This window comes from Coregonus clupeaformis, chromosome 10 (assembly GCF_020615455.1).
Source record: "Coregonus clupeaformis isolate EN_2021a chromosome 10, ASM2061545v1, whole genome shotgun sequence".
Lineage (NCBI taxonomy): Eukaryota > Metazoa > Chordata > Actinopteri > Salmoniformes > Salmonidae > Coregonus > Coregonus clupeaformis.
Window position 1 is genome coordinate 43,429,604 of NC_059201.1, and position 24,389 is coordinate 43,453,992.

Sequence of the window (24,389 nt, forward strand, 5' to 3'; positions counted from 1 at the left end):
TGCCACAGGGATGCTGGCCCATGTTGACTCCAATGCTTCCCACGTTTGTGTTGGCTGGATGTCCTTTGGGTGGTGGAACATTCTTGATACACACGGAAAACTGTTGAGCGTGAAAAACCCTGCAGCGTTGCAGTTTTTGACACACTTAAACCGGTGAGCCTGGCACCTACTACCATACCCCGTTCAAAGGCACTTAAATATGTTGTCTTGCTCATTCACCCTCTGAATGGTACACATACACAATCTATGTCTCAATTGTCTCAAGGCTTTAAAATCCTTCTTTAACCTGTCTCCTCCCCTTCATCTACACTGATTGAAGTAAGGGATCATAGCTTTCACCTGGATTCACCTGGTCAGTCTATGTCATGGAAAGAACAGGTGTTCCTAATGTTTTTATACACTCAGTGTATACCTAGCTGTTTTTTCTATGCATCGTCAAAATCGAACGGCAGCCTCGGGTAAGCTCAAGGGGGGAGGTTTGTGCCTCCAATCTCTAATATTAAGGAAATCTCGAGGTTCTGCTCGCCTGAGTTAGAATACCTCATTACATTTACATTTTAGTCATTTAGCAGACGCTCTTATCCAGAGCGACTTACAGTTAGTGAATACATTTTTTTTTTTTTATACTGGCCCCCCGTGGGAATCGAACCCACAACCCTGGCGTTGCAAACGCCATGCTCTATCAACTGAGCTACATCCCTGCCGGCCATTCCCTCCCCTACCCTGGACGACGCTGGGCCAATTGTGCGCCGCCCATGAGTCTCCCGGTCGCGACAGAGCCTGGATTCGAACCAGGATCTCTAGTGGCACAGTTAGCACTGCGATGCAGTGCCTTAGACCACTGCGCCACTCAGGAGACCTCATGATAAGCTCCCGAGTGGCGCAGCGGTCTAAGGCACTGCATCTCAGTGCTTGAGGCGTCACTATAGACCCCCTTGTTCGATTCCAGGCTGTATCACAACCGGCTGTGATTGGGAGTCCCATAGGGCGGCGCACAATTGACCCAGCGTCGTCCGGCTTTGGCCGGTGTAGGCCGTCATTGTAAATAAGAATTTGTTCTTAACTGACTTGCCTAGTTAAATAAAGGTAAAATAAATACAAAAATAAAAGCTGTAGACCATACTATTTAACAAGATAATTTTCATCTATATTTTTCGTAGCTGTCTATTTACCACCACAAACCAATGCTGGCACTAAGACCGCACTTAACGAGCTCTATAGGGTCATAAGCAAACAAGAAAATTCTCATCCAGAGGCATTGCTCCTAGTGGCTGGTGATTTTAATGCAGAGAAACTGAAATCCATCTTACGTCATTTCTACCAGCATGTCACCTGTGCAACTAGAAGAGACAAAACTCTAAATCACCTATACTTCACACACCGAAACACATACAAAGCTCTCCCTCACTCTACATTTGGCAAATCTGATCATAACTCTATCCTCCTGATTCCTGCTTACAAGCAAAAACTCAAACAGGAAGTACCAGTGACGCACTCAATACGGAAGTGGTCTGATGAAGCAGATGCTAAGCTACAGGATTGTTTTGCTAGCACAGACTGGAATATGTTCCGGGATTCATCCGATGGCATTGAGGAGTTTACCACATCAGTCACCAGCTTCATTTATAAGCGCATCGACGACATCGTCCCCACAGTGACCGTACATACATATCCCAACCAGAAGCCATGGATTACAGGCAACATCCGCACTGAGCTAAAGGCTAGAGTTGCCGCTTTCAAGGAGTGGGACACTAATCTGGACGCTTATAAGAAATCCCGCTACGACCTCCGATGAGCCATCAAACAGGCAAAGCATCAATACAGGACTAAGATCGTATCCTACTACGCCGGCTCTGACGCTCGTCGGATCTGACAGGGTTTGCAAATTATCATGGATTACAAAGGGAAACCCAGCTGCGAGCTGCCCAGTGACCCGTGCCTACCAGACGAGCTAAATGCCTTCTATGCTTGCTTCAAGGCAAGGAACACTGAACCGTGCATGAGAGCACCAGCTGTTCTGGACAACTGTGTGATCACGCTCCGTAGCCGATGTGAGTAAGGCCTTTAAACAGGTTAACATTCAATACCTACATGTTTCAAGCAGACCACCATAGTCACTGTGCCAAAAAACGCCAAGGTAACCTTTTTAAATAACTATTGCCCGTGGCACTCAGATCTGTATCCATGAAATGCTTTGAAAGGCTGGTCATGACTCACATCAACACCATCATCCCAGACACCCTGGACCCACTCCAATTCAAATACCGACCCAACAGATCCACAGATATCGACAAGATGGACACCTACAGTGAGGGAATCAAGTATTTCATCCCCTGCTGATTTTGTAAGTTTGCCCACTGACAAAGAAATTATCAGTCTATAATTTTAATGGTAGGTTTATTTGAACAGTGAGAGACAGAATAACAACAAAAAAATCCAGAAACACGCATGTCAAAAATGTTATAAATTGATTTGCATTTTAATGAGGGAAATAAGTTTTGACCCCCTCTCAATCAGAAAGATTTCTGGCTCCCAGGTGTCTTTTATGCAGGTAACGAGCTGAGATTAGGAGCACACTCTTAAAGGGAGTGCTCCTAATCTCAGTTTGTTACCTGTATAAAAGACACCTGTCCACAGAAGCAATCAATCAGATTCCAAACTCTCCACCATGGCCAAGACCAAAGAGCTCTCCAAGGATGTCAGGGACAAGATTGTAGACCTACACAAGGCTGGAATGGGCTACAAGACCATCGCCAAGCAGCTTGGTGAGAAGGTGACAACAGTTGGTACGATTATTCACAAATGGAAGAAACACAAAAGAACTGTCAATCTCCCTCGGCCTGGGGCTCCATGCAAGATCTCACCTCGTGGAGTTGCAATGATCATGAGAGCGGTGAGGAATCAGCCCAGAACTACACAGGAGGAGCTTGTCAATGATCTCAAGGCAGCTGGGACCATAGTCACCAAGAAAACTATTGGTTACACACTACGCCGTGAAGGACTGAAATCCTGCAGCGCCCGCAAGGTCCCCCTGCTCAAGAAAGCACATATACAGGCCCGTCTGAAGTTTGCCAATGAACATCTGAATGATTCAGAGGAGAACAGGGTGAAAGTGTTGTGGTCAGATGAGGGGGGGGGGTAGAAGGATTACTTTATCCTATCCCAGGTATTCCTTAAAGAGGTGGGGTTTCAAATGCCTCCGGAAGGTGGTGAGTGACTCCGCTGTCCTGGCGTCGTGAGGGAGCTTAAGGTCCTGGAGTGGCCTAGCCAGTCTCCAGACCTTAATCCCATAGAAAATCTGTGGAGGGAGCTGAAGGTTCGAGTTGCCAAACGTCAGCCTCGAAACCTTAATGACTTGGAGAAGATTTGCAAAGAGGAGTGGGACAAAATCCCTCCTGAGATGTGTGCAAACCTGGTGGCCAACTACAAGAAACGTCTGACCTCTGTGATTGCCAACAAGGGTTTTGCCACCAAGTACTAAGTCATGTTTTGCAGAGGGGTCAAATACTTATTTCCCTCATTAAAATGCAAATCAATTTATAACATTTTTGACATGCGTTTTTCTGGATTTTTTTGTTGTTATTCTGTCTCTCACTGTTCAAATAAACCTACCATTAAAATTATAGACTGATCATGTCTTTGTCAGTGGGCAAACATACAAAATCAGCAGGGGATCAAATACTTTTTTTCCTCACTGTATGTGAGAATGTTGTTCATTGACTACAGCTCAGTGTTCAACACCATTGTGCCCTCCAAGCTCATCACTAAGCTAAGGACCCTGGGACTGAACACCTCCCTTCAACACGGGGGCCCCTCAGGGGTGTATGCTTAGTCCCTTCCTGTACTCCCTGTTCACCCACGACTGCATTGCCACGCATGACTGCAACACCATCATTAAGTTTGCTGACGACATGACGGTGGCAGGCCTGATCACAGACGACGATGATACTATAGGGGGAGATCAGAGACCTAGCAGTTTGGTGCCAGGACAACAACCTCTCCCTCAATTTCAGCAAGACAAAGGAGCTGATTGTGGACTACAGGAAACAGAGGGCCGAGCACACCCCCATTCACATCAACGGGGCTGTAGTGGAGCGGGTCGAGAGCTTTAAGTTCCTTCCTTCCTACTAAGGATCTATCATGCTCCACACACACTAACACAGTTGTGAAGAGGACACGACAATGCCTCTTCCCCCTCAGGAGGCTGAAAAGATTTGGCATGGGCCCTCAAATCCTCAAAAAGTTATACAGCTGCACCACTGAGAGCATCTTTACTGGCTGCATCACCACTTGGTATGGCAACTCCTTGGCATCCAACCGCAAGGTGCTACAGACTACTGCGTTTGGCCCAGTACATCACTGGGGCCAAGCTCCCTGCCATCCAGGACCTCTATACCAGGCAGTGTCAGAGGAAGGCCCTAAACATTTTATACGACTCCAGCCACCCAAGTCATAGACTGTTCTCTCTGTTACCACACGGCAAGCGGTACCAATGCACCAAGAAAATGCTAAACTGACCCAAGACCAGCGTCTAGGGGCAACTTCACCCTACACCCTTCATCAGTACGCTTCATTGCCAGGCTTCAGTGGTAAACCTCATTAGGTTGGTCAGTGACGCTTCATTGCTTTACTTCATTTTGTTCATCAGCAGGCTTACACTAATCAATATGCTTTATTGCAACTAAGCCCAAAGAATACTGTACACTTTATCATTCACATTCATCAGTAAGCCTCATCAGTGAACTCTGTCAGTGAGTTGAATGGGAACGATGGGGGACGCCCAATAATCGCTGAGCTTGATCATTCAGATTCATCACTGAGTTTCATCGATAGTAACGCTTCAGTGGTAGTGAGGCTCATACTGTAAGTGAAATAATTATTGTTAGGCTTTATCAGTCAACCCCTTATGGAAGGGGGTTTGAATGATGTGGATAGTGACAGACTGTCTGACTAAATTTTCTGTATCTCTCTCTGTTTTCCTCTCTCTGTTTCTCTCTCCCCCTCTGCTTCTCTCTCTCTCTGCGTCTCTCTCTCTATGCTTCTCTCTCTCTCAGGTTGTGCGTTTGTAAAGTATTCCTCTCACGCTGAAGCTCAGGCAGCTATCAGTGCACTACACGGCAGCCAGACAATGCCTGTGAGTTCAGTATTCAATATGGTGAGTGTATCAGCTAGTGTGTGTCCTTGGTAGTGTATGTTTGTATGTGTTAACACATGTACTCCTCTGCTCTCTGTGTGTGTGTGTGTGTGTGTGTGTGTGTGTGTGTGTGTGTGTGTGTGTGTGTGTGTGTGTGTGTGTGTGTGTGTGTGTGTGTGTGTGTGTGGGTGGGTGTGCGTGCGTGCGTGCGTGTGTGTGTGCGTACCTGCGTGTGTGTGGCAGGGTGCGTCCTCAAGTCTGGTGGTGAAGTTTGCCGACACGGATAAGGAGCGCACCATCCGGCGCATGCAGCAGATGGCTGGTCAGATGGGCATCTTCAACCCCATGGCCCTGCAGTTTGGGGCCTACGGGGCCTACGCACAGGTAGGACATACACACACACATGCAAGTACGCATAGAGTATAAGCTGACGCACAAAAACAGTGCAGACTAAACTTGACTAAATAAAGTCACACTCTCTTTCTCACTCTCCTTCCCTCCCTCTCTCCCCATATCTCCCTCCCTTCCCCTCCCTCCCTCTCTCCCCATGCAGGTGCAGCAGCAGCAGGCAGCGTTGATGGCGTCAGTCGGTCAGGGGGGCTACCTCAGCCCCATGGCAGCCTTCGCCGCCGCACAAATGCAGCACATGGCCACCATCAACGGACTCCCAGGGGGGCACATGACACCCACCTCAGGTGAGGCCAGCGGTCAAGGGTTCAACTTCTCCACATGTAAGACAACCATATTAGGACATTATCAGCAGCGGGGACTTAGTTGTAAGATAAATCTCCCTTAGTTGTCAGTAAAAAACGCCCTCAGTGGTCAGTTGTCAGACCAAACTCTGTCAGTTAACTGGCCTGACAACTGACAATGTCACTTGCTCATCTCTCGCTGTTTTTTAATCTCTATCTGCCAGGTGGCAGTACCCCCCCTGGTATCGGCGGCCCCACAGTGACCAGTATCCCCTCGCCCATCAGTGTGAATGGTTTCAATGGAATGCCCCCCCCTCAGGCCAACGGGCAGCCCCCTGCCGAAGCTGTGTACACCAACGGGATACACCCCTATCCTGGTGAGCCCCCCACAACCACATAAAAAGTTTAGTCATTTGGAAGACACTATTATCCAGAGCAATTAGGGTTACGTGCCTTGCTCAAGGGCACATCGGCAGATTGTTCACCTAGTCGGCTCAGGATTCAGCACAACACAGTGCGGAGGACACACACTTGCTTTAGGATATATACAGTGAGTGAAAAAAAAGTATTTGTTCCCCTGCTGATTTTGTACGTTTGCCCACTGACAAAGAAATGATCAGTCTATAATTTTAATGGTAGGTTTATTTGAACAGTGAGAGACAGAATAACAACAAAAAAATCCAGAAAAACACATGTCAAAAATGTTATAAATTGATTTGCATTTTAATGAGGGAAATAAGTGTTTGACCCCTCTGCAAAACATGACTTAGTACTTGGTGGCAAAACCCTTGTTGGCAATCACAGAGGTCAGACGTTTCTTGTAGTTGGCCACCAGGTTTGCACACATCTCAGGAGGGATTTTGTCCCACTCCTCTTTGCAGATCTTCTCCAAGTCATTAAGGTTTCGAGCCTGAGGTTTGGCAACTCGAACCTTCAGCTCCCTCCACAGATGTTCTATGGGATTAAGGTCTGGAGACTGGCTAGGCCACTCCAGGACCTTAATGTGCTTCTTCTTGAGCCACTCCTTTGTTGCCTTGGCCGTGTGTTTTGGGTCATTGTCATGCTGGAATACCCATCCACGACCCATTTTCAATGCCCTGGCTGAGGGAAAGAAGTTCTCACCCAAGATTTGACGGTACATGGCCCCGTCCATCGTCCCTTTGATGCGGTGAAGTTGTCCTGTCCCCTTAGCAGAAAAACACCCCCAAAGCATAATGTTTCCACCTCCATGTTTGACGGTGGGGATGGTGTTCTTGGGGTCATAGGCAGCATGCCAAAGAGCTCAATTTTGGTCTCATCTGACCACAACACTTTCACACAGTTCTCCTCTGAATCATTCAAATGTTCATTGGCAAACTTCAGACGGGCATGTACAGTGGGGAGAACAAGTATTTGATACACTGCCGATTTTGCAGGTTTTCCTACTTACAAAGCATGTAGAGGTCTGTAATGTTTATCATAGGTACACTTCAACTGTGAGAGACGGAATCTAAAACAAAAATCCAGAAAATCACATTGTATGATTTTTAAGTAATTAATTTGCATTTTATTGCATGACATAAGTATTTGATACATCAGAAAAGCAGAACTTAATATTTGGTACAGAAACCTTTGTTTGCAATTACAGAGATCATACGTTTCCTGTAGGTCTTGACCAGGTTTGCACACACTGCAGCAGGGATTTTGGCCCAGTCCTCCATACAGACCTTCTCCAGATCCTTCAGGTTTTTGGGGCTGTCGCTGGGCAATACGGACTTTCTGCTCCCTCCAAAGATTTTCTTGTGGGTTCAGGTCTGGAGACTGGCTAGGCCATTCCAGGACCTTGAGATCTTTCTTACCGAGCCACTCCTTAGTTGCCCTGGCTGTGTGTTTCGGGTCGTTGTCATGCTGGAAGACCCAGCCACGACCCATCTTCAACGCTCTTACTGAGCTTACTCAGACGGGCCTGGACATGCGCTGGCTTGAGCAGGGGGACCTTGCGTGCGCTGCAGGATTTTAATCCATGACGGCGTACTGTGTTACTAATGGTTTTCTTTGAGACTGTGGTCCCAGCTCTCTTCAGGTCATTGACCAGGTCCTGCCGTGTAGTTCTGGGCTGATCCCTCACCTTCCTCATGATCATTGATGCCCCACGAGGTGAGATCTTGCATGGAGCCCCAGACTGAGGGTGATTGACCGTCATCTTGAACTTCTTCCATTTTCTAATAATTGCGCCAACAGTTGTTGCCTTCTAAACCAAGCTGCTTGCCTATTGTCCTGTAGCCCATCCCAGCCTTGTGCAGGTCTACAATTGTATCCCTGATGTCCTTACACAGCTCTCTGGTCTTGGCCATTGTGGAGAGGTTGGAGTCTGTTTGATTGAGTGTGTGGACAGGTGTCTTTTATACAGGTAACGAGTTCAAACAGGTGCAGTTAATACAGGTAATGAGTGGAGAACAGGAGGGCTTCTTAAAGAAAAACTAACAGGTCTGTGAGAGCCGGAATTCTTACTGGTTGTTAGGTGTTCAAATACTTATGTCATGCAATAAAATGCAAATTAATTACTTAAAAATCATACAATGTGATTTTCTGGATTTTTGTTTTAGATTCCGTCTCTCACAGTTGAAGTGTACCTATGATAAAAATTACAGACCTCTACATGCTTTGTAAGTAGGAAAACCTGCAAAATCGCCAGTGTATCAAATACTTGTTCTCCCCACTGTATATGTGCTTTCTTGAGCAGGGGGACCTTGCGGGCGCTACAGGATTTCAGTCCTTCACGGCGTAGTGTGTTACCAATTGTTTTCTTGGTGACTATGGTCCCAGCTGCCTTGAGATCATTGACAAGATCCTCCCGTGTAGTTCTGGGCTGATTCCTCACCGTTCTCATGATCATTGCAACTCCACGAGGTGAGATCTTGCATGGAGCCCCAGGCTGAGGGAGATTGAACAGTTCTTTTGTGTTTCTTCCATTTGCGAATAATCGCACCAACCGTTGTCACCTTCTCACCAAGCTGCTTGGCGATGGTCTTGTAGCCCATTCCAGCCTTGCGTAGGTCTACAATCTTGTCCCTGACATCCTTGGAGAGCTCTTTGGTCTTGGCCATGGTGGAGAGTTTGGAATCTGATTGATTGATTGCTTCTGTGGACAGGTGTCTTTTATACAGGTAATACGCTGAGATTAGGAGCACTCCCTTTAAGAGTGTTACCTGTATAAAAGACACCTGGGAGCCAGAAATCTTTCTGATTGAGAGGGGGTCAAATACTTATTTCCCTCATTAAAATGCAAATCAATTGATAACATTTTTGACGTGCGTTTTTCTGGATTTTTTTGTTGTTATTCTGTCGCTCATTGTTCAAATAAACCTACCATTAAAATTATAGACTGATCATTTCTTTGTCAGTGGGCAAACGTACAAAATCAGCAGGGGATCAAATACTTTCCCACCTCACTGTAGAGACGATATAACACTCACTACAATGCCTGCGTGAAACACACTCGCCATAAGGCATGCAGAGTACAACCAACTATCTACATACAGTATACAGATAGAATTGTTTTAATATTTTACCAATTAAGTTGACTGAGAACACATGCTCATGTACAGCAACAACTTGGGGAATAGTTACAGGGGGATGAATGAGCCAATTGGAAGCAAGGGATGATTAGGTGGCCATGATGGTCAGATTGGGAATTTAGCCAGGACATCAGGGTTAACACCCCTATAACAAGTGCCATGGGATTGTTAGTGACCACAGAGTCAGGACACCTGTTTAACGTCCCATCCGAAAGACAGCACCCTACACAGGGCAATGTCCCCAGTCACTGCCCTGGGGCATATATTATTCTGCTTAATTTAGATCAGAGGAAAGATTGCCTCCTACTGGCCCTCCAACACCACTTCCAGCAGCATCTGGTCTCCGATCCAGGGACCGACCAAGACCAACCCTGCTTAGCTTCAGAAGCAAGCCATCAGTGGGATGCAGGGTGGTATTCTGGTAGATCCAGATACTACAGTATATCATATATGTTACACATATTACCCCATTTTACACATTTAACGTAACACAGATAAATATGAGTCTGGGTAGAACACCAGGTAAGTTCTAATAAACCCCAAAGGCCATTGTAACTACTTACGTGTAAAGATGATGTGGCTTTGGTGCAAATCTGTGACTGAGGGTAATTTGTGCAGGAGGTCCATTTTGCTCCAAACATTTCCCATCCTTTCAGAGGGGCTTGATGTTGGATTCTTGCCAGGAGGGCTGGCTCTATAGAAAAACTGGTTTGTGTAGTCGACGGGTCTTGCAAAATGACAATGAAACAAACAGCTGTGTTATGAATGGTAAGAACGCTGTTTATAAAAGGTTATAAACTATAAAGGTTGCTTATGTATAGTATGCACTTGTGTCATGTTCCAATGTTAGCCAGTATGTGTGTCGACTTCCTTGGGTTTGTGAAGAGGGGAGGAAATGCTTCTTTCTCCAATCTCTTTCCAGTGTTGCAGGAGGTGGTTTTTAGAGAGGACTCTGAAAAAAACAGCTTGGCTCATCGAAGTTGTTTTGGGGTTCAGGGTGGCTGCTTCCTCTCTTCTCTCTCTGAAGGTACCCATTTTCCCCGTCCTCCCCCCTTTCTTTATATCAGAATGGTACCCATTCTGCCCACCCTTCCCCCATTCTTTCTATCAGAATGATCCTGTTTAGTCTTAGTGTTACATGGTCGGTGTGGTCATATGGTTTTGGTGATGATGGTAGTGTGGTATGTTGTGTGTGAATGTGTTTGCGCATGTGTGCTTTATAATGATTGTGTGTGTGTGTGTGTGTGTGTGTGTGTGTGTGTGTGTGTGTGTGTGTGTGTGTGTGTGTGTGTGTGTGTGTGTGTGTGTGTGTGTGTGTGTGTGTGTGTGCATGTGTGTTTATGTGTGGTGTTTCATGGCGGAAATGTGGGTGTGTTTACATGCATGTGTGTGTGTGACAACTTGGTTGTGGTGAGTGTGTGGTGTGTGTAGTAGCATGGTATTGGTGTTGGTTATTATTTAGCTGTAATGTTTCCAATTCTCTGTGTACTGTATCTGTAATGTTATTTGGTCCACAAATGTGCACCACACAGGGATGTGCTGTAATGCCTGTGGTTTTGGGTGAGGAAAGCCAGGAGTTTTGTGTGGAGATGGTGGATCTACATTATTCTTGGTGTGCTTCAGTGCTCAATCTGGTCATTAAAACTGGTGTGTGTGTAGAAATGTAGCCAGTCTCAGACTGCGTCCTTTTTGCTCAGTTGTTCGAGGGGATATGGTGAGAGACAGGAGAAGTTGCCACGTTCATACACAGCATGTGACTTGCTAGTTTTCTTAGTCTCTCTCTAACCACGTTATATCTCCCTCTCTGTCTATTTCCCTCCTATTTTATTGCCTCTTCCCATCCTTACTGTTTTTTCCTACTCTTCTCGTCCTTTCTCTCTATTTCTCTCTTTCTCCACCGCCTCTCTCTCTTCCTCTCTCTCTTCCTCTCTCTCTTCCTCTCTCTCTTCCTCGCTCTCTTCCTCTCTTCTCTCCGACTCAACAGCTCAGAGTCCCACTGCAGCAGACCACTTACAGCAGGCTTACACAGGAGTCCAGCAGTATGCAGGTCTGTCAGTCTCACATGGTATGTGTGTGTGTGTGTGTGTGTGTGTGTGTGTGTGTGTGTGTATAATGTCATATGTAGGTGTCTGAGCCTCTTATTTAATCAATTGGTGTGTGTGTACATATTTCTGTGCATAGCGTGAGTGTGTGAGAGTGAGTGTAGCTGTGTGTGCGCGCGCACTCTCCAGCCGTTGAGTGTTATCTGATCTGCTTGTGTATGTGTCTTAGCAGCCTACCCTGCTGCATATGGCCAGATCAGCCAGGCCTTTCCCCAGCCTCCTCCCATCATCCCACAACAACAGAGAGAAGGTGAGGAGCACACACACATACGCCAGCCCTGGCCTTTACCAATCTGATAAAATTCAGTGTTAAAGTGACTGGTATGTTTTGCTTGTCTCCAGGCTCGTACACTGCTAGCAAATGACCAGTCGTTCATAGTGCGTTAATAAGTATTGCCTGAAATACCTGCATTTCCATGCAGTCTGCCTCAATTTTACATGAGAGTTGCACCTCAATAGCTTCCTTTCCTTGTGTTCTTTCCTTCACCCACACTGATGTGAAGAGCAGTCATCACCTAGGAAAGGACACAAGGAAAGGAAATACCATCACCTGAATGTCGGCCGTCTGCAGTAGATCACCTGCTGGTGGTGATTCAACATGTAGAATCGTCTGGAAACAGACAGTGTTCTGTATTCAGAGGCGATAGGACAGCCACCCACTGCATTTAACAGTTAGTTTTGCCTTGGAAGAAAGCCAGAGAAAACAAGTGAGACAGAGAAGCACACCGGTAGACTTGCTAGAATCAGCCCGTGTGGAGGGAGAACTCATTGACCTGTGTGTTGGATGACTCTGGCTTGGGACTCTGGCTCCCCCCTGTGGAGTGTAGATGAAACATATGGGCATTATGGTTGAATCCCAACTGGCACCGTATTCCCTTTATAGTGCACGACTTTTGACCAGAGCCCTATAGGCCCTGGTCAAAAGTAGTGCACTTTATAGGGAATGGATTGCCATTTGAGAAACAGACATCATCTGAGATCAGAAATTGTTCCACATAGTCTTTCTGATCTCAGATGTTGTGTATCAGTTCAGTTGCATCATCATGTTGCTATTCTGTTCCATTTCTCTCTCCCTTCCTTTTATTTCTCCCTTGCCTTCCCTCTATACCACCAACTCTATCACTCCTTTGCTATCACCTCCCCACACACACATTCTCCCCCCATTCTCTCTCCCCCCACCCTCTCCTCCTACCCCTCTCTCTTCTCTCTCCCCATGCCCTCCCAACCCTCTCTCTCTTCCACTCCTTTCTCTACCCCCATCCCACCCTTCCCCTCCCCTCCTCTCTCCATCCCCTATTCCACCCTTCCCCTCCCCTTCTCTCCCCATCCCCCCTTCCTTCTCTCTCTGTGTGCAGGGCCGGAGGGCTGTAACCTGTTCATCTACCACCTCCCTCAGGAGTTTGGGGATGGCGAGCTGATGCAGATGTTCCTGCCTTTCGGTAATGTCATCTCCTCCAAAGTGTTTGTGGATCGGGCGACAAACCAAAGTAAATGCTTTGGTGGGTAAAAACGATAAAACACCTGTAAAGATTATTATTATTATTATTATTATTCTTTCACTAATGACTTTCTTTACTGCAGCCGCAACCTTTTTCGAAAACATTGAAAAGAGAAATTGTAAATTCCGGAGTTGCTTGTGAATGTGTCTTGCGGGTCTTCTCTTACAGATAAATGCAATGCATTTAGGGGTGGTTAACACCTGTAACTCTGCATCATAAAGTGGTCCTCACTCTCAATAGTATGACAGAGCAGATGTTATAAGTTGTCATAATGGTTTATGTCAGGTTATGACAACATATTGTAGCGAATTCGGGGGGTAGCCCCGACCTGGGTCCAGCGGCTGTCAAATCAACAGCTTAACTATTGCGCCAAGAGGTCTGAACCAAAGGGTAGGTAGCATAAACTTAAGCACATGAAACAAATGGATTTGCATTAGTATACACATCAAAAGTCCCAATGCAAAGTTACACCTAACTTTTCTATTTTTCGAGTTATTAGCTACATAAAACCGATCAGAATTCCTAAGATACCTAAGTCATTCTGGAAAATGTTTTTGCGTGGTGTGGCGTAATATGGAGGACCCGGCAAGCCAGCCTATTCCCTATTATGGAAACTCCAACAGAAATAACTTCAAATTAAACCAAATTGTTTGAACACATGACTTCAATTACATTTCAGCCATCTTACAACCAAATACTTTATGAATAAAGTGTTACAAATCAGCTTGCAAGGTTGCTAGCCAATTAGCCTGCTAACATTAGCCCTACTAGCCCGCTAACGTTAGCCTTATCAGCCTGGTAACTTTACATTAGCAATGCATGAGTCAGCCAGTTGCTATCAACACCAAGCTCACAGCTACATTAAAGTAAACCAAGGTTTTGGAAATACATAACCCCATCTAACCAGTTATCAAATAATGTTACCGGTATATGCAGTTATTTTAGCCAGCAAGCAAGCCAGCCAGCCAGCTAAAGTTAGTTATTTTAGCCAGCTAACTAGCCTAGCTAGCCAACCACCACGGTCGACATTCCTGAGTAGTAAGCCAGAGAACAACACCAACTAGTCTAGCACAGGCAGGAACCCACAGAACACAAAAACAAAAAAGACAGCAGATATAAAGTAAAGAGAGCGGAGACTTACAGATTGATGGCTGAGTTAGCAACCAAAGAAGAGTCAAGGAGAGAGGTGCTTCAGAAGGAGAGGTCGTTTCATCGGCCGAGGGAGAGTCAGCTAATCCAATGGTGATATAGTGAGGTAAATCCAAAGTAGATAAATTCCAGAGGCAATAATCCAGAGGCGGCATTGGGCACAGGAGATGAGGGGAAGAGTCAAGATTAGGACGGCGATCTGAGGAAGGCTCCAGGCAGATGGAAATGTTCACAACAGCATCATCAGTCAGCTACTGTAGCGCACTAGTACTAAACCAAAGTTGAAAAACTCTGGTAGCCTACTTCACGAAAAACGGCATCCTCCACGTGTGGGGAATCTGATTGGTTGTTTACATCACACCTCCTTGTGATTGGTGGATTGTAGCTCACCACTGCCAACACTCAGTCTGCATGGCTAGTGGCTAATGTTAGCCAGCTTGAGCTAGCTAACGCAGAGTAGATTCTCCATATGATGTTGAGAAATAGTGCTTGTGGGTAGTTTAGAAGATATCTGAAAATAAGTTACCAAATGGTAAAAAAGTAAAAAATCCAAAACGTTACCATGTTTGTAGTTATAGGTAACCAGATCGTGAATACAACTAAATTACTAAGTCTTTGAATAACACTGTGTTGTTACTTTGGTGAGTAAAAACTCATGCTTCCTACCCTTTAAGGTTGCTACAATATGATACATGACATGGCTCTAATAATTTAGACTAGTACATCAGCTAGCTGAGAAATAAGCATGGTTGTAACACTTCTTATGAATACCCTCTTCATAATGCCTTATAAGCATATATATAAACCTTATGAGATATGCATAATGCATTATACTGCATTATGAAGAGGGTATCCATAGGAAGTGTTACCTGCAATGGTTAATTGGCATATCACTGAAAGCTACCAGGAATGTATTGCAGCATAAACGGACGTATCATGACTGCTTATAACAGATGTTATATACTAATGACAGGCTTATGACAGCTATATGATGCAGAGTTCTAGTAAAGTGTTATCCCATAAACACTCCCTCTATGGTGATACCCATGACAGGACTAGTTAATATCTTTCATTGAGAAGTAGTCTCTACCATAGATTTACAATATCCGGAATCAACATAGTAAAATTGGGTATAATTTACATGGGCCTTTTAACAGAGGCAGAATTAAATTGGTATTTATTCTTGCAATTAGAGGTGATGTTATTTTGGTAATTGAGAGGCGGAAATATGTCCGACAAATATTTAAGTGTCGTTTTGACGAGTGATGTCTGTTCTGTATGTTCTAATTCTATGGTTTCTACCTTTGATTTGAATGACCTAGTGTTGTGTTTCTATTGCGTGTCGTTAGGCTTGTTGTTGATGTGGGCATTTGATGTTGTGTCAAACTGTGTCTAATGTACAGTAACTTTAACATGCATTAAATGTTAAGATGTCCACGCGACAATATTATAAGAGAACTGCAATTGAAGTGAAGTGTTACCACATGTGTTTTTAAAGTGTTGTAAACTGAGATAAACTGAATGGCTATGGCTGGAAATGTGCTACATAGATAACAGTATGATGAAGTATTCATTGGAAGTTAGTGTATTCTTTGTGTGTTGCAAATGTGGGAAAATGTAAGAATCATGTTGAACTGTCTGTCACCGACTTGAAATCTGAAATAACTTTTCTCTGATCCCTCCCCTCATCCTTACCCTTGCCTGTATCTCGTTTTCCTTCTTTCCTTCCATCTCACGCTATCCTTTCATAAAACTCCAACTGTCACTCATACTGTCCTTTCTTTGGTCTGGTACTTACCTAACTCCGTCCCCTCTCTCTCTCTCCCTCGATATTTCCATCTTCCTCTCCATTTTTCTCTCTCTCCATCTCTCTTTCTCTCTCTCTCTTTGTGCGGCCCATCCCCCAGGGTTTGTGAGTTTCGATAACCCAGGTAGTGCCCATGCTGCCATCCAGTCAATGAACGGCTTTCAGATCGGCATGAAGAGACTCAAGGTGCAGCTCAAGAGGCCGAAGGACGCCAACCGCCCCTACTAGCCCTTCCCCCTATCAGCCACCCCTGCCCTGGGGGATATGGCAGTCGCTGCACACAGGGCAACACAGGTGAGAGGAGTCGCCCGCATTTAGACCCCTAAATTATTTAATTTATCAAATACTGTAGAATGTTTAACACATACATATATATATATATTTTTATATATATATATTCTGTATGTATATATATATATATATATATATATATATACAGTACTAGTCAAAAGTTTGGACACACCTACTCATTCCAGGGTTTTTCTTTATTTTTTACTATTTTCTACATTGTAGAATAATAGTGAAGACATCAAAACTATGAAATAACACAAATGGAATCATGTAGTAACCAAAAAAGTGTTAAAGAAATCAAAATATATTTGAGATTTGAGATTCTTCAAAGAATATGTTTTATTTGACTATGTGAAAATATGTTTTGCTAGGGCAAATAGAGCAATGTGATTTTATTGTTAGCAATGAATAAAGGACCATATTCTTACTTTTCCAGGTTTTTATTGAGCTGGAACACATGTTGATTACATGAACAACGTAATTGAACTGAAAGACCACCGGGACACAGGAATTCTTTGAGGCTGGTATGAAACTGGATCAGATACTGGGCTGAACACGAACAAATAAATGACCAAGTAATGGACATCTCTGTTGGATGTACCTTTTGGACCTCAGAGAGAACTCATGCAAGCCTGGGTAGCTCCAGGACTCTTACTCTCTTTATCGCCTCCCCTCTTCTCTTTCTCTCTCCCTAAACCTGCCTGAATGACAGATACCTTACAAGACTACAAGGGAAGTATTATAAAAGAAGAAAAAAAAAAACACGGAACAGAGATGGAGGAAGTATGGATGCCAAGAGTTCCAAGAACTAAACAAACTTTTAAAAAATACTTTATGGGGGAATGCCATAGGAGATCTCTATGTAAAGGTGTTAGGGTATGGGGAAATAACTTTTGAAAGAACACTTTTACAGGACTAGGAGGAGAGAACTTTGTAGGGAATGCGATATTTCATGACCCAAACTCACTTTGATTCGGGATGGCCATCTTTAGCTTGGAGTGCCTGTCCGTTTCCAGGGGATACCGTTGCCAAGGAGAGCCATAGCAACGGTCTCCAGGGAGTCTTACCTGTCATTCCTTAGTTGTTTTAGGGACCAAAAGACCAAACATTTTTATTGCTGAGGACTTGTAGCTCTATTAATATACTCGGACCACTGCATCTCTTTTAATCTTTGTTAATCGATTAAAGAGTTGCATTTAAAAGTTGTGTACATATAGAATATATACAATATATGTATATATACATACATATATATTGCTGTTATGCTTTTTGAAAACAGTCAACACTATTTCAGATGACCAATGGGGTCGCTCACTTCGCTAGTTTACAATTAACTATTGAAAATGTTTTTTTTTTCTCTCTCTCTTCTTATTTTCTCTTGGGGGATGGGATGGAGAGTGCATGGGAAGGGTTGTTCCATACTGCAGCCTTACCTTTTCTAACTTGACATCCTAACCTCATAGTTAAAAGAACATCAAAAATGTTTGAAATATATGAACTTGTTTATATTTGCAGTACATATATATGTATATGTATAACACGCATTCAAGCTAATGTATTCATATATATACATATATACAGTATATATGGATAAATAGATATTAATCAAACTAATATATGTATTTACAGTATATGCACATATTTTATGTGTGTCTGTATATAGAACAGCTATTGACTATTATGAGCTGTAATTTATTTTGTCGATTTTAGCTGGAGTTTGAAAAACTGCTCTGCTTGGGAAGAGGCGCAAATCTGGCAGCTCCCAAAACTGCAGGCATTCCTCTCTCTGATAAACTATATATGCTGATACACACATATATAAATATATGTGTGAAGATTCACATACACTGTATGTACGTGTACATACCATTTGAAAACGCAAAAAAGCCACTTCTCAGTAGCAGGCTTAAAGAGAATCAGGCTAAATTAATTTTAGAGGTAGGACAAAGATCTTTGACTTGATCCCAAACATATATTTTCAGCTTCACAGTACACTCTACACAGACTTAACACGTAAAAACAATGTTCTCTTTGAAATTTGAACCAAAATGGATGAATACCATTACCCTTTCTCTCTCTTAATTGCATTCAGTAAGTAAGTGCATGTAGCGTATGGGCTGTCAACACAAGGTGTGCCTTGTCACCTGCAGAATCTGCCATCAAGCACTGTGCTTTCAAAACATTACTGCAAGCAGCCAACGCGCTACGATGATGTCAAAACTGCAGTCGCATCTGTCATGTCATTTCACATCTCCATAGAGAGCTTTAGCAGTAAAGCATGTCAAAGCTAACAAATCGTTCAGATGGTTCATCATGGTCCTCTCACACATGGAAATTAGCATCAAGTACTCTGACAGTCACAGACTCATTGTGACGTGTATTTGTCATTACACTTTATAAGAAAGTGGGCATTAGATACTCTGCTAGTACAGGTACTAACTAAAGGGAGCACTTGGAAATGCTGTGCGAGTATAAGAACCCTTGAGGCTTGGTTCCATTGGGTTTGGTCTAAATTAAATCAATGATAACGTTGAGGTTATTACGCCTGACATTGCGTATTGTATGGTATTGTATGGTTAACTTATAGGTGAAGTTTCATGATGTGAACACATTGCAGACCTAGAGAAGTGGTTTGTCTACTGAACACAAAGGAACCAGGAAGTGTTTTTTAATGTATACAGCCAGCGCCAATTCAGCTATTGTTGTATGGAGCTCTCTCTAACTGTTCCTCACTACACCATTCCCCTAGTGCCTGCGTCCAACCTTTACTAACAGACAGGGATGTAGTGTTAAATAAAAGGTGGGTAAACACTGAACACTGGTCGAGACCGCCAGGCTGTTCCCCACGTCAATGCTAACAGTGCTAATTTAGTGCACTAGGTGCATAGCTGCTATGCTATAGAAATATAATGAATAGAACGGACATTCCCATTCAAGTCAATGACGGCATGATGGGTGGACTGGTGGCCATTGCGAGTGTCCCATAGGAGCAAAGCTAGGTTGAAGATGACAAAGGTTAAGACAATGGGATTCTAATATCCCATAACTCTTTGCAACAATGGGACCAGCTATGCTAATTAGCAATGGCGCTGGTAGTTAGCAACGGCGCTGGTCCCAGATTTGTGACGATGTTGTCTTAACCTGTATATTTTTGACCTAGCAGCAAAGCCGGAATAAAATATGTGCTAAAATATGTTGTGATTTGTTGATTACACTCAACTGACATTACAAAAAATACATTCCATTGCATGAGCCACATCAGTTAACATCATTTGAATGAACAATCTACATTACTATGGAAAATGATTGCATCACAATACCAGGCAGCCATTGTGAATGTACCCATGAGTTTACCAGTCAAATTTCCAGGGTTTGAGGTTCCAAGACCATTCTATTCATTCTATTTCTATGTGCTATGCGTCATATCAAAACTGTGTTTACCTGCATTTAGCCTCAATTACATCCCTGCTACAAGGTCTGTCTCACCCTGTCTACCCCAATGCAAACAGGCCTAAATATGTCATTAACACTCTCCTTGACACCTCCTCCTTTCTCTGGGTTTGTCAAGCCTCTCCCCATTATTTATCAAGGGTCAACCCTATCTTGAGATCGGTTACTATAATTTTTGTACAAATTTACCATTGACATCAACCAATTTATGATTTACTTGAAATTCAAAGTTATGCGTATCTCAAGTTAGGATTCGGCTCCTAAGTCACTTCAATGTGTCTCCCCAAACCAGTTAAATGTAATGTCAAAATGTATATTTCCGCCTAAATAGACATACTCAAAAGTAATTATTTATCATGAGAGGGCCATAAACAATACATAGTAATGCTTATTCTGCCAGAAAGATACAAATCTCACCTTTCTGGTAAAAATAGTTATACATTGCTGAGGTGTAGTCACTTTTGAGGACACAAGCTCAAGTACACAGTGCAAATATGTTAGAAATATGTAAAATCATATAGGATATGTTTCCTATTCAACAAAAGTGGGGGAATATGGCTTGAAATGCTTCTAAATATAGTAGCAATCAAATTATAAATGACTTACTATAATATTTCACCTTTCTTATAGCTGTAAAATAAATATGATCATACTTAGTGACTACAAAATTGGCACCATTTCATATAACTGACGACAATTTTCTGCCCAGTGTCCTCTGAACGCCATTCAAATGCCTGCTAACTCGTTACAACTTCAGCTTTAAGCACAACGTGATTTCGTCCATCTGTGACCAAGACAAAGTGGTCTTGTTTCAATTCTACAAAATTATTTTATATATGTTCATGTTGGGAGCTCTAAATCTGAGAATATCACAGCGAGATGATTATGCTTTTGCTGCAATCGCTAGGCTCTCCTGTTTCATATACCATATTGTAAGTGGAGCTGCGAGTTTCACAGCCAGAGGATATCGATCCTTTGTCTGGATAGGCCAGAAAATGTGACGTGTCACTCCCTATGCAAATCAGGTGTCAGATTTCACATACTGCATCTCAGATGAGAGCGGAGAGCAGTATGTGAAGCGGGACAACCAGAGCTTTCCCGGAGTGCACAGCAATTGATGTTGCGCCATCCACAGGGCGCCCTGTATACAAAAATGGCGGTTAGAACTGGTCCAGAACCGCTCAAAGTCCACTTAACTTCTCACACTTCTCCCCATACCACCTTTCACTCAGCTCACCCTCTCCCAATCACGCTCTCAGTCACACTTTCCCAATGAAATTCATCCCTCACTCTCCATTTTGTTCTGTGTTTAGTCTTATTTCCCTGCTTGCGCCCCTCTCTCTGCCTACATTAACCTGCATTCCAAGGCCTGAGAGTACTGGATAGGTGTCAGCAATATGGTGGAAACTCCCTTAGCCTTTCAAATAGGCTATAGAGCTATTAGCGCATTTCTTACACCTATCCCAATGCTTTCCAATCGAGTGAATGTAGGCAGAGGGAGGGGAATGACTGGAATTGAGCACCTCTTTCACACGCTCTAACTTTCAGCTGCAACTGTTTACATATAAATTGAGAAAAAACATAGTGGTTCAAAAACATTGAGAAACAGAGCAGAAGTTTGAATATAAATATATATAAATATATACATAAACCGATGAATATACTGTAAATGTTTTTGTTGCTCTGTTTTCCTCTGTACATAGGTTTGCATATTTTATAGGACTTTTACTTCTATCTACAAGGACTGAATAAAAATGAAACTTTAAATACTTCAAAAAGATGAACGAAAACATATAATATTCAATGAAACCAGGTTTTTAAAAAAAGAGTCCATAGGAATATGGTACAACTGTATGACCTGACCTAGGCATTTAACCAGAAAACAGTCAGGGAGAGCATTGAACTCAATTAGAGCATAGACATGCATTGGCCTTTTTATACAAGTATTTGGGGTTTCTTTAATTTATGTATTTATTTATTTATTTATTACTTCTGTTTACAAACGAAATGCATGATTTCATGGCATTATTTTTCTATGAGTTGGTATGTGACCAAATATTTTTTTCTATTCATGTATAGGCCTACATTGTGGTACATTGTTGACCACTTATTGTCTACAGGATCACGACTCCAACAGTTCTTTGAGAAACAGAGATTATGCTCATATTTGGCTAGTTTGTTTTGTTAAGTAATCTCAGAGGTTTTTCTGTTGTTCTTTTTTTATTTATGATGCTGTTTTATTCAATATCAGAGCTCTACTGTTATTTTAACACGTTATGCTGCTGTTTGCTGAACTGTTTTACATTTCCCTTCCCTATACTTAATATTATAAATGCACCTCAACTGTTCAATCTTTCTAGATGATTAAAGCTTTGAAGTGCATTCAAATTGCGGTATATTTGTAAACTTTTACATACAAATTCAGAATTCAGCTAAATGTGGCAGCCTACTGACAATAACATGACAATTTATTGTTTCAAAATTAAAATAATACAAATGAAACCTTTCCACAATAGAATAAAAACCTTGTTAGCTGTGAATGTGTTCAACAATTTGAATGCACCATTGCTGTTTTGTCATTCTGTTTCATAACTGCTCTGTTGTTGACCATCTAAGCTCTTGGAAACATTTCAAAATAAGGGATAAACATTAGCTTATTATGTAGTTTACCACTTCTCCTTAGTAGGCTAAGGTTGTTAAAATATGTCTATCCATGACAGAGGAATGTCCTCTCTTGTTAAACATTGCTGCTTACAGTGCATTCGGAAAGTATTCAGACCCCTTGACTTTTTCCACATTTTATTACGTTACAGCCTTATTCTAAAATTGATTAAATTGGATTTTTCCATCAATCTACACACAATACCCCATAATGACAAAGCAAAAACAGGTTTTTAGAAATTTTAGCAAATGTATTAAAATTTAAAACCGAAATATCACATTTACATAAGTGTTCAGTCCTTTTACTCAGTACTTTGTTGAAGCACCTTTGGCAGTGATTACAGCCTCGAGTCTTCTTTGGTATGACGTTACAAGCTTGGCACAACTGTATTTGGGGAATTTCTCCTAATCTTCTCTGCAGATCCTCTCAAGCACTGTCAGGTTGGACGGGGAGCGTCGCTGCACAGCTATTTTCAGGTCTCTCCAGAGATGTTAGATCGGGTTCAAATCCGGGCTCTGGCTGGGCCACTCAAGGGCATTGAGACTCGTCCCGAAGCCACTCCTGCATTGTCTTGGCCGTGTGCTTAGGGTCGTTGTCCTGTTGGAAGGTGAACCTTCGCCCCAGTCTGAGGATCTCTCTGTACTTTGCTCCGCTCATCTTTCCCTCGATCCTGACTAGTCTCCCAGTCTCTGCTGCTGAAAAACATCCCCACAGCATGATGCTGCCACCACCATGCTTCAGCGTAGGGATGGTGCCAGGTTTCCTCCAGACGTGACACTTGGCATTCAGGCCAAAGAGTTCAATCTTGGTTTCATCAGACCAGTGAATCTTGTTTCTCATGGTCTGAGACTCCTTTAGGTGCCTTTTGGCAAACTCCAAGTGGGCTGTTGTGCCTTTAACTGAGGAGTGGCTTCCGTCTGGCCGCTCTACCATAAAGGCCTGATTGGTAGAGTGCTGCAGAGATGGTTGTCCTTTTGTAAGGTTCTCCCATCTCCACAGAGGAACTCTGGAGCTTTGTCAGAGTAACCATTGGGTTCTTGGTCACCTCCCTGACCAAGGCCCTTCTCCCCCAATTGCTCAGTTTGGCCGGGCAGCCAGCTCTAGGAAGAGTCTTGTTGGTTACAAACTTCTTGCGTTTAAGAATGATGGAGGCCACTGTGTTCTTGGGGACCTTCAATGCTGCAGACATTTTTTGGTACCCTTCCCCAGATCTGTGCTTCGACACAATCCTGTCTCGGAGCTCTATGGACAATTCCTTCAACCTCATGGCTTGGTTTTTTCTCTGACATGCACTGTCAACTGTGGGACCTTATATAGACAGGTGTGTGCCTTTCCAAATCATGTCCAATCAATTGAATTTACCACAGGTGGACTCCAATCAAATTGTAGAAGCATCTCAAGGATGATCAATGGAAACAGGACGCACCTGAGCTCAATGTTGAGTCTCATAGCAAAGGGTCTGAATACTTATGTAAATAAGGAATTTCTGTTTTTAAATTTTTTAATCATTTGCAAAAATTTCTACAGACCTGTTTTTGCTTTGTCATTATGGGGCATTGTGCATAGATTGGTGAGGGAAAGCATTTATTTAATCAATTTTAGAATAAGGCTGTAACATAACAAAATGTGGAAAAAGTGAAGGGGTCTGAATACTTTCCAAATGCACTGTATGTAGGACTTGATTAGTGCTAATTAGTGTTTATAAATCCCACATACAATGTGTCCCTTATTCTGAAGTGTTAGGAGTTCTGTATTAATCAGAGAAATGTTCTGTTTCTTTTGTCTCAATTATCATATCCATTTTTTGTAATGTCTTATAGAGCTCTGGTGTTGTACAAGTGTTCAGTTCTATCAATGGTAAAACACCTATCAAAAACTGCACTATTTCATCAAATATTCAGTTACTCAATTTCCGATCATGTAGTCTACCTTCAATGCTGTTTTCAAGGGTTTATTCCTACAAGCTAGTGTTCTTAGAAGTACATTGTACTTCTTCAATGGATTCAAAAGTATTCTGAAGACAATTTCAGCACATGAAGGGGATGG

General features: G+C 43.0%; 1 protein-coding gene across 5 annotated transcripts in view; it reads left to right on the forward strand.

Moving 5' to 3' along the window:
* Nucleotides 1-22,063, forward strand: part of celf4 (CUGBP, Elav-like family member 4) — a 111,707-nt gene extending 89,644 nt beyond the window's left edge. Inside the window, exons 5-14 of one of the 5 annotated variants that reach the window (XM_041887923.2) lie at nucleotides 5,055-5,155; nucleotides 5,378-5,518; nucleotides 5,688-5,829; nucleotides 6,051-6,203; nucleotides 10,306-10,410; nucleotides 11,368-11,430; nucleotides 11,655-11,735; nucleotides 12,841-12,984; nucleotides 16,041-16,234; nucleotides 16,668-22,063. In XM_041887923.2, coding sequence (XP_041743857.1) covers nucleotides 5,055-5,155; nucleotides 5,378-5,518; nucleotides 5,688-5,829; nucleotides 6,051-6,203; nucleotides 10,306-10,410; nucleotides 11,368-11,430; nucleotides 11,655-11,735; nucleotides 12,841-12,984; nucleotides 16,041-16,168 — 1,058 coding nt within the window. In that variant the 3' untranslated portion in view covers nucleotides 16,169-16,234; nucleotides 16,668-22,063. The remainder of the gene's footprint in view (nucleotides 1-5,054; nucleotides 5,156-5,377; nucleotides 5,519-5,687; nucleotides 5,830-6,050; nucleotides 6,204-10,305; nucleotides 10,411-11,367; nucleotides 11,431-11,654; nucleotides 11,736-12,840; nucleotides 12,985-16,040; nucleotides 16,235-16,667) is intronic. The other 4 variants (XM_041887926.2, XM_041887924.2, XM_041887925.2 and 1 more) reach the window with 4 other exon arrangements.
* The last annotated feature ends 2,326 nt before the right edge of the window (nucleotides 22,064-24,389 follow it).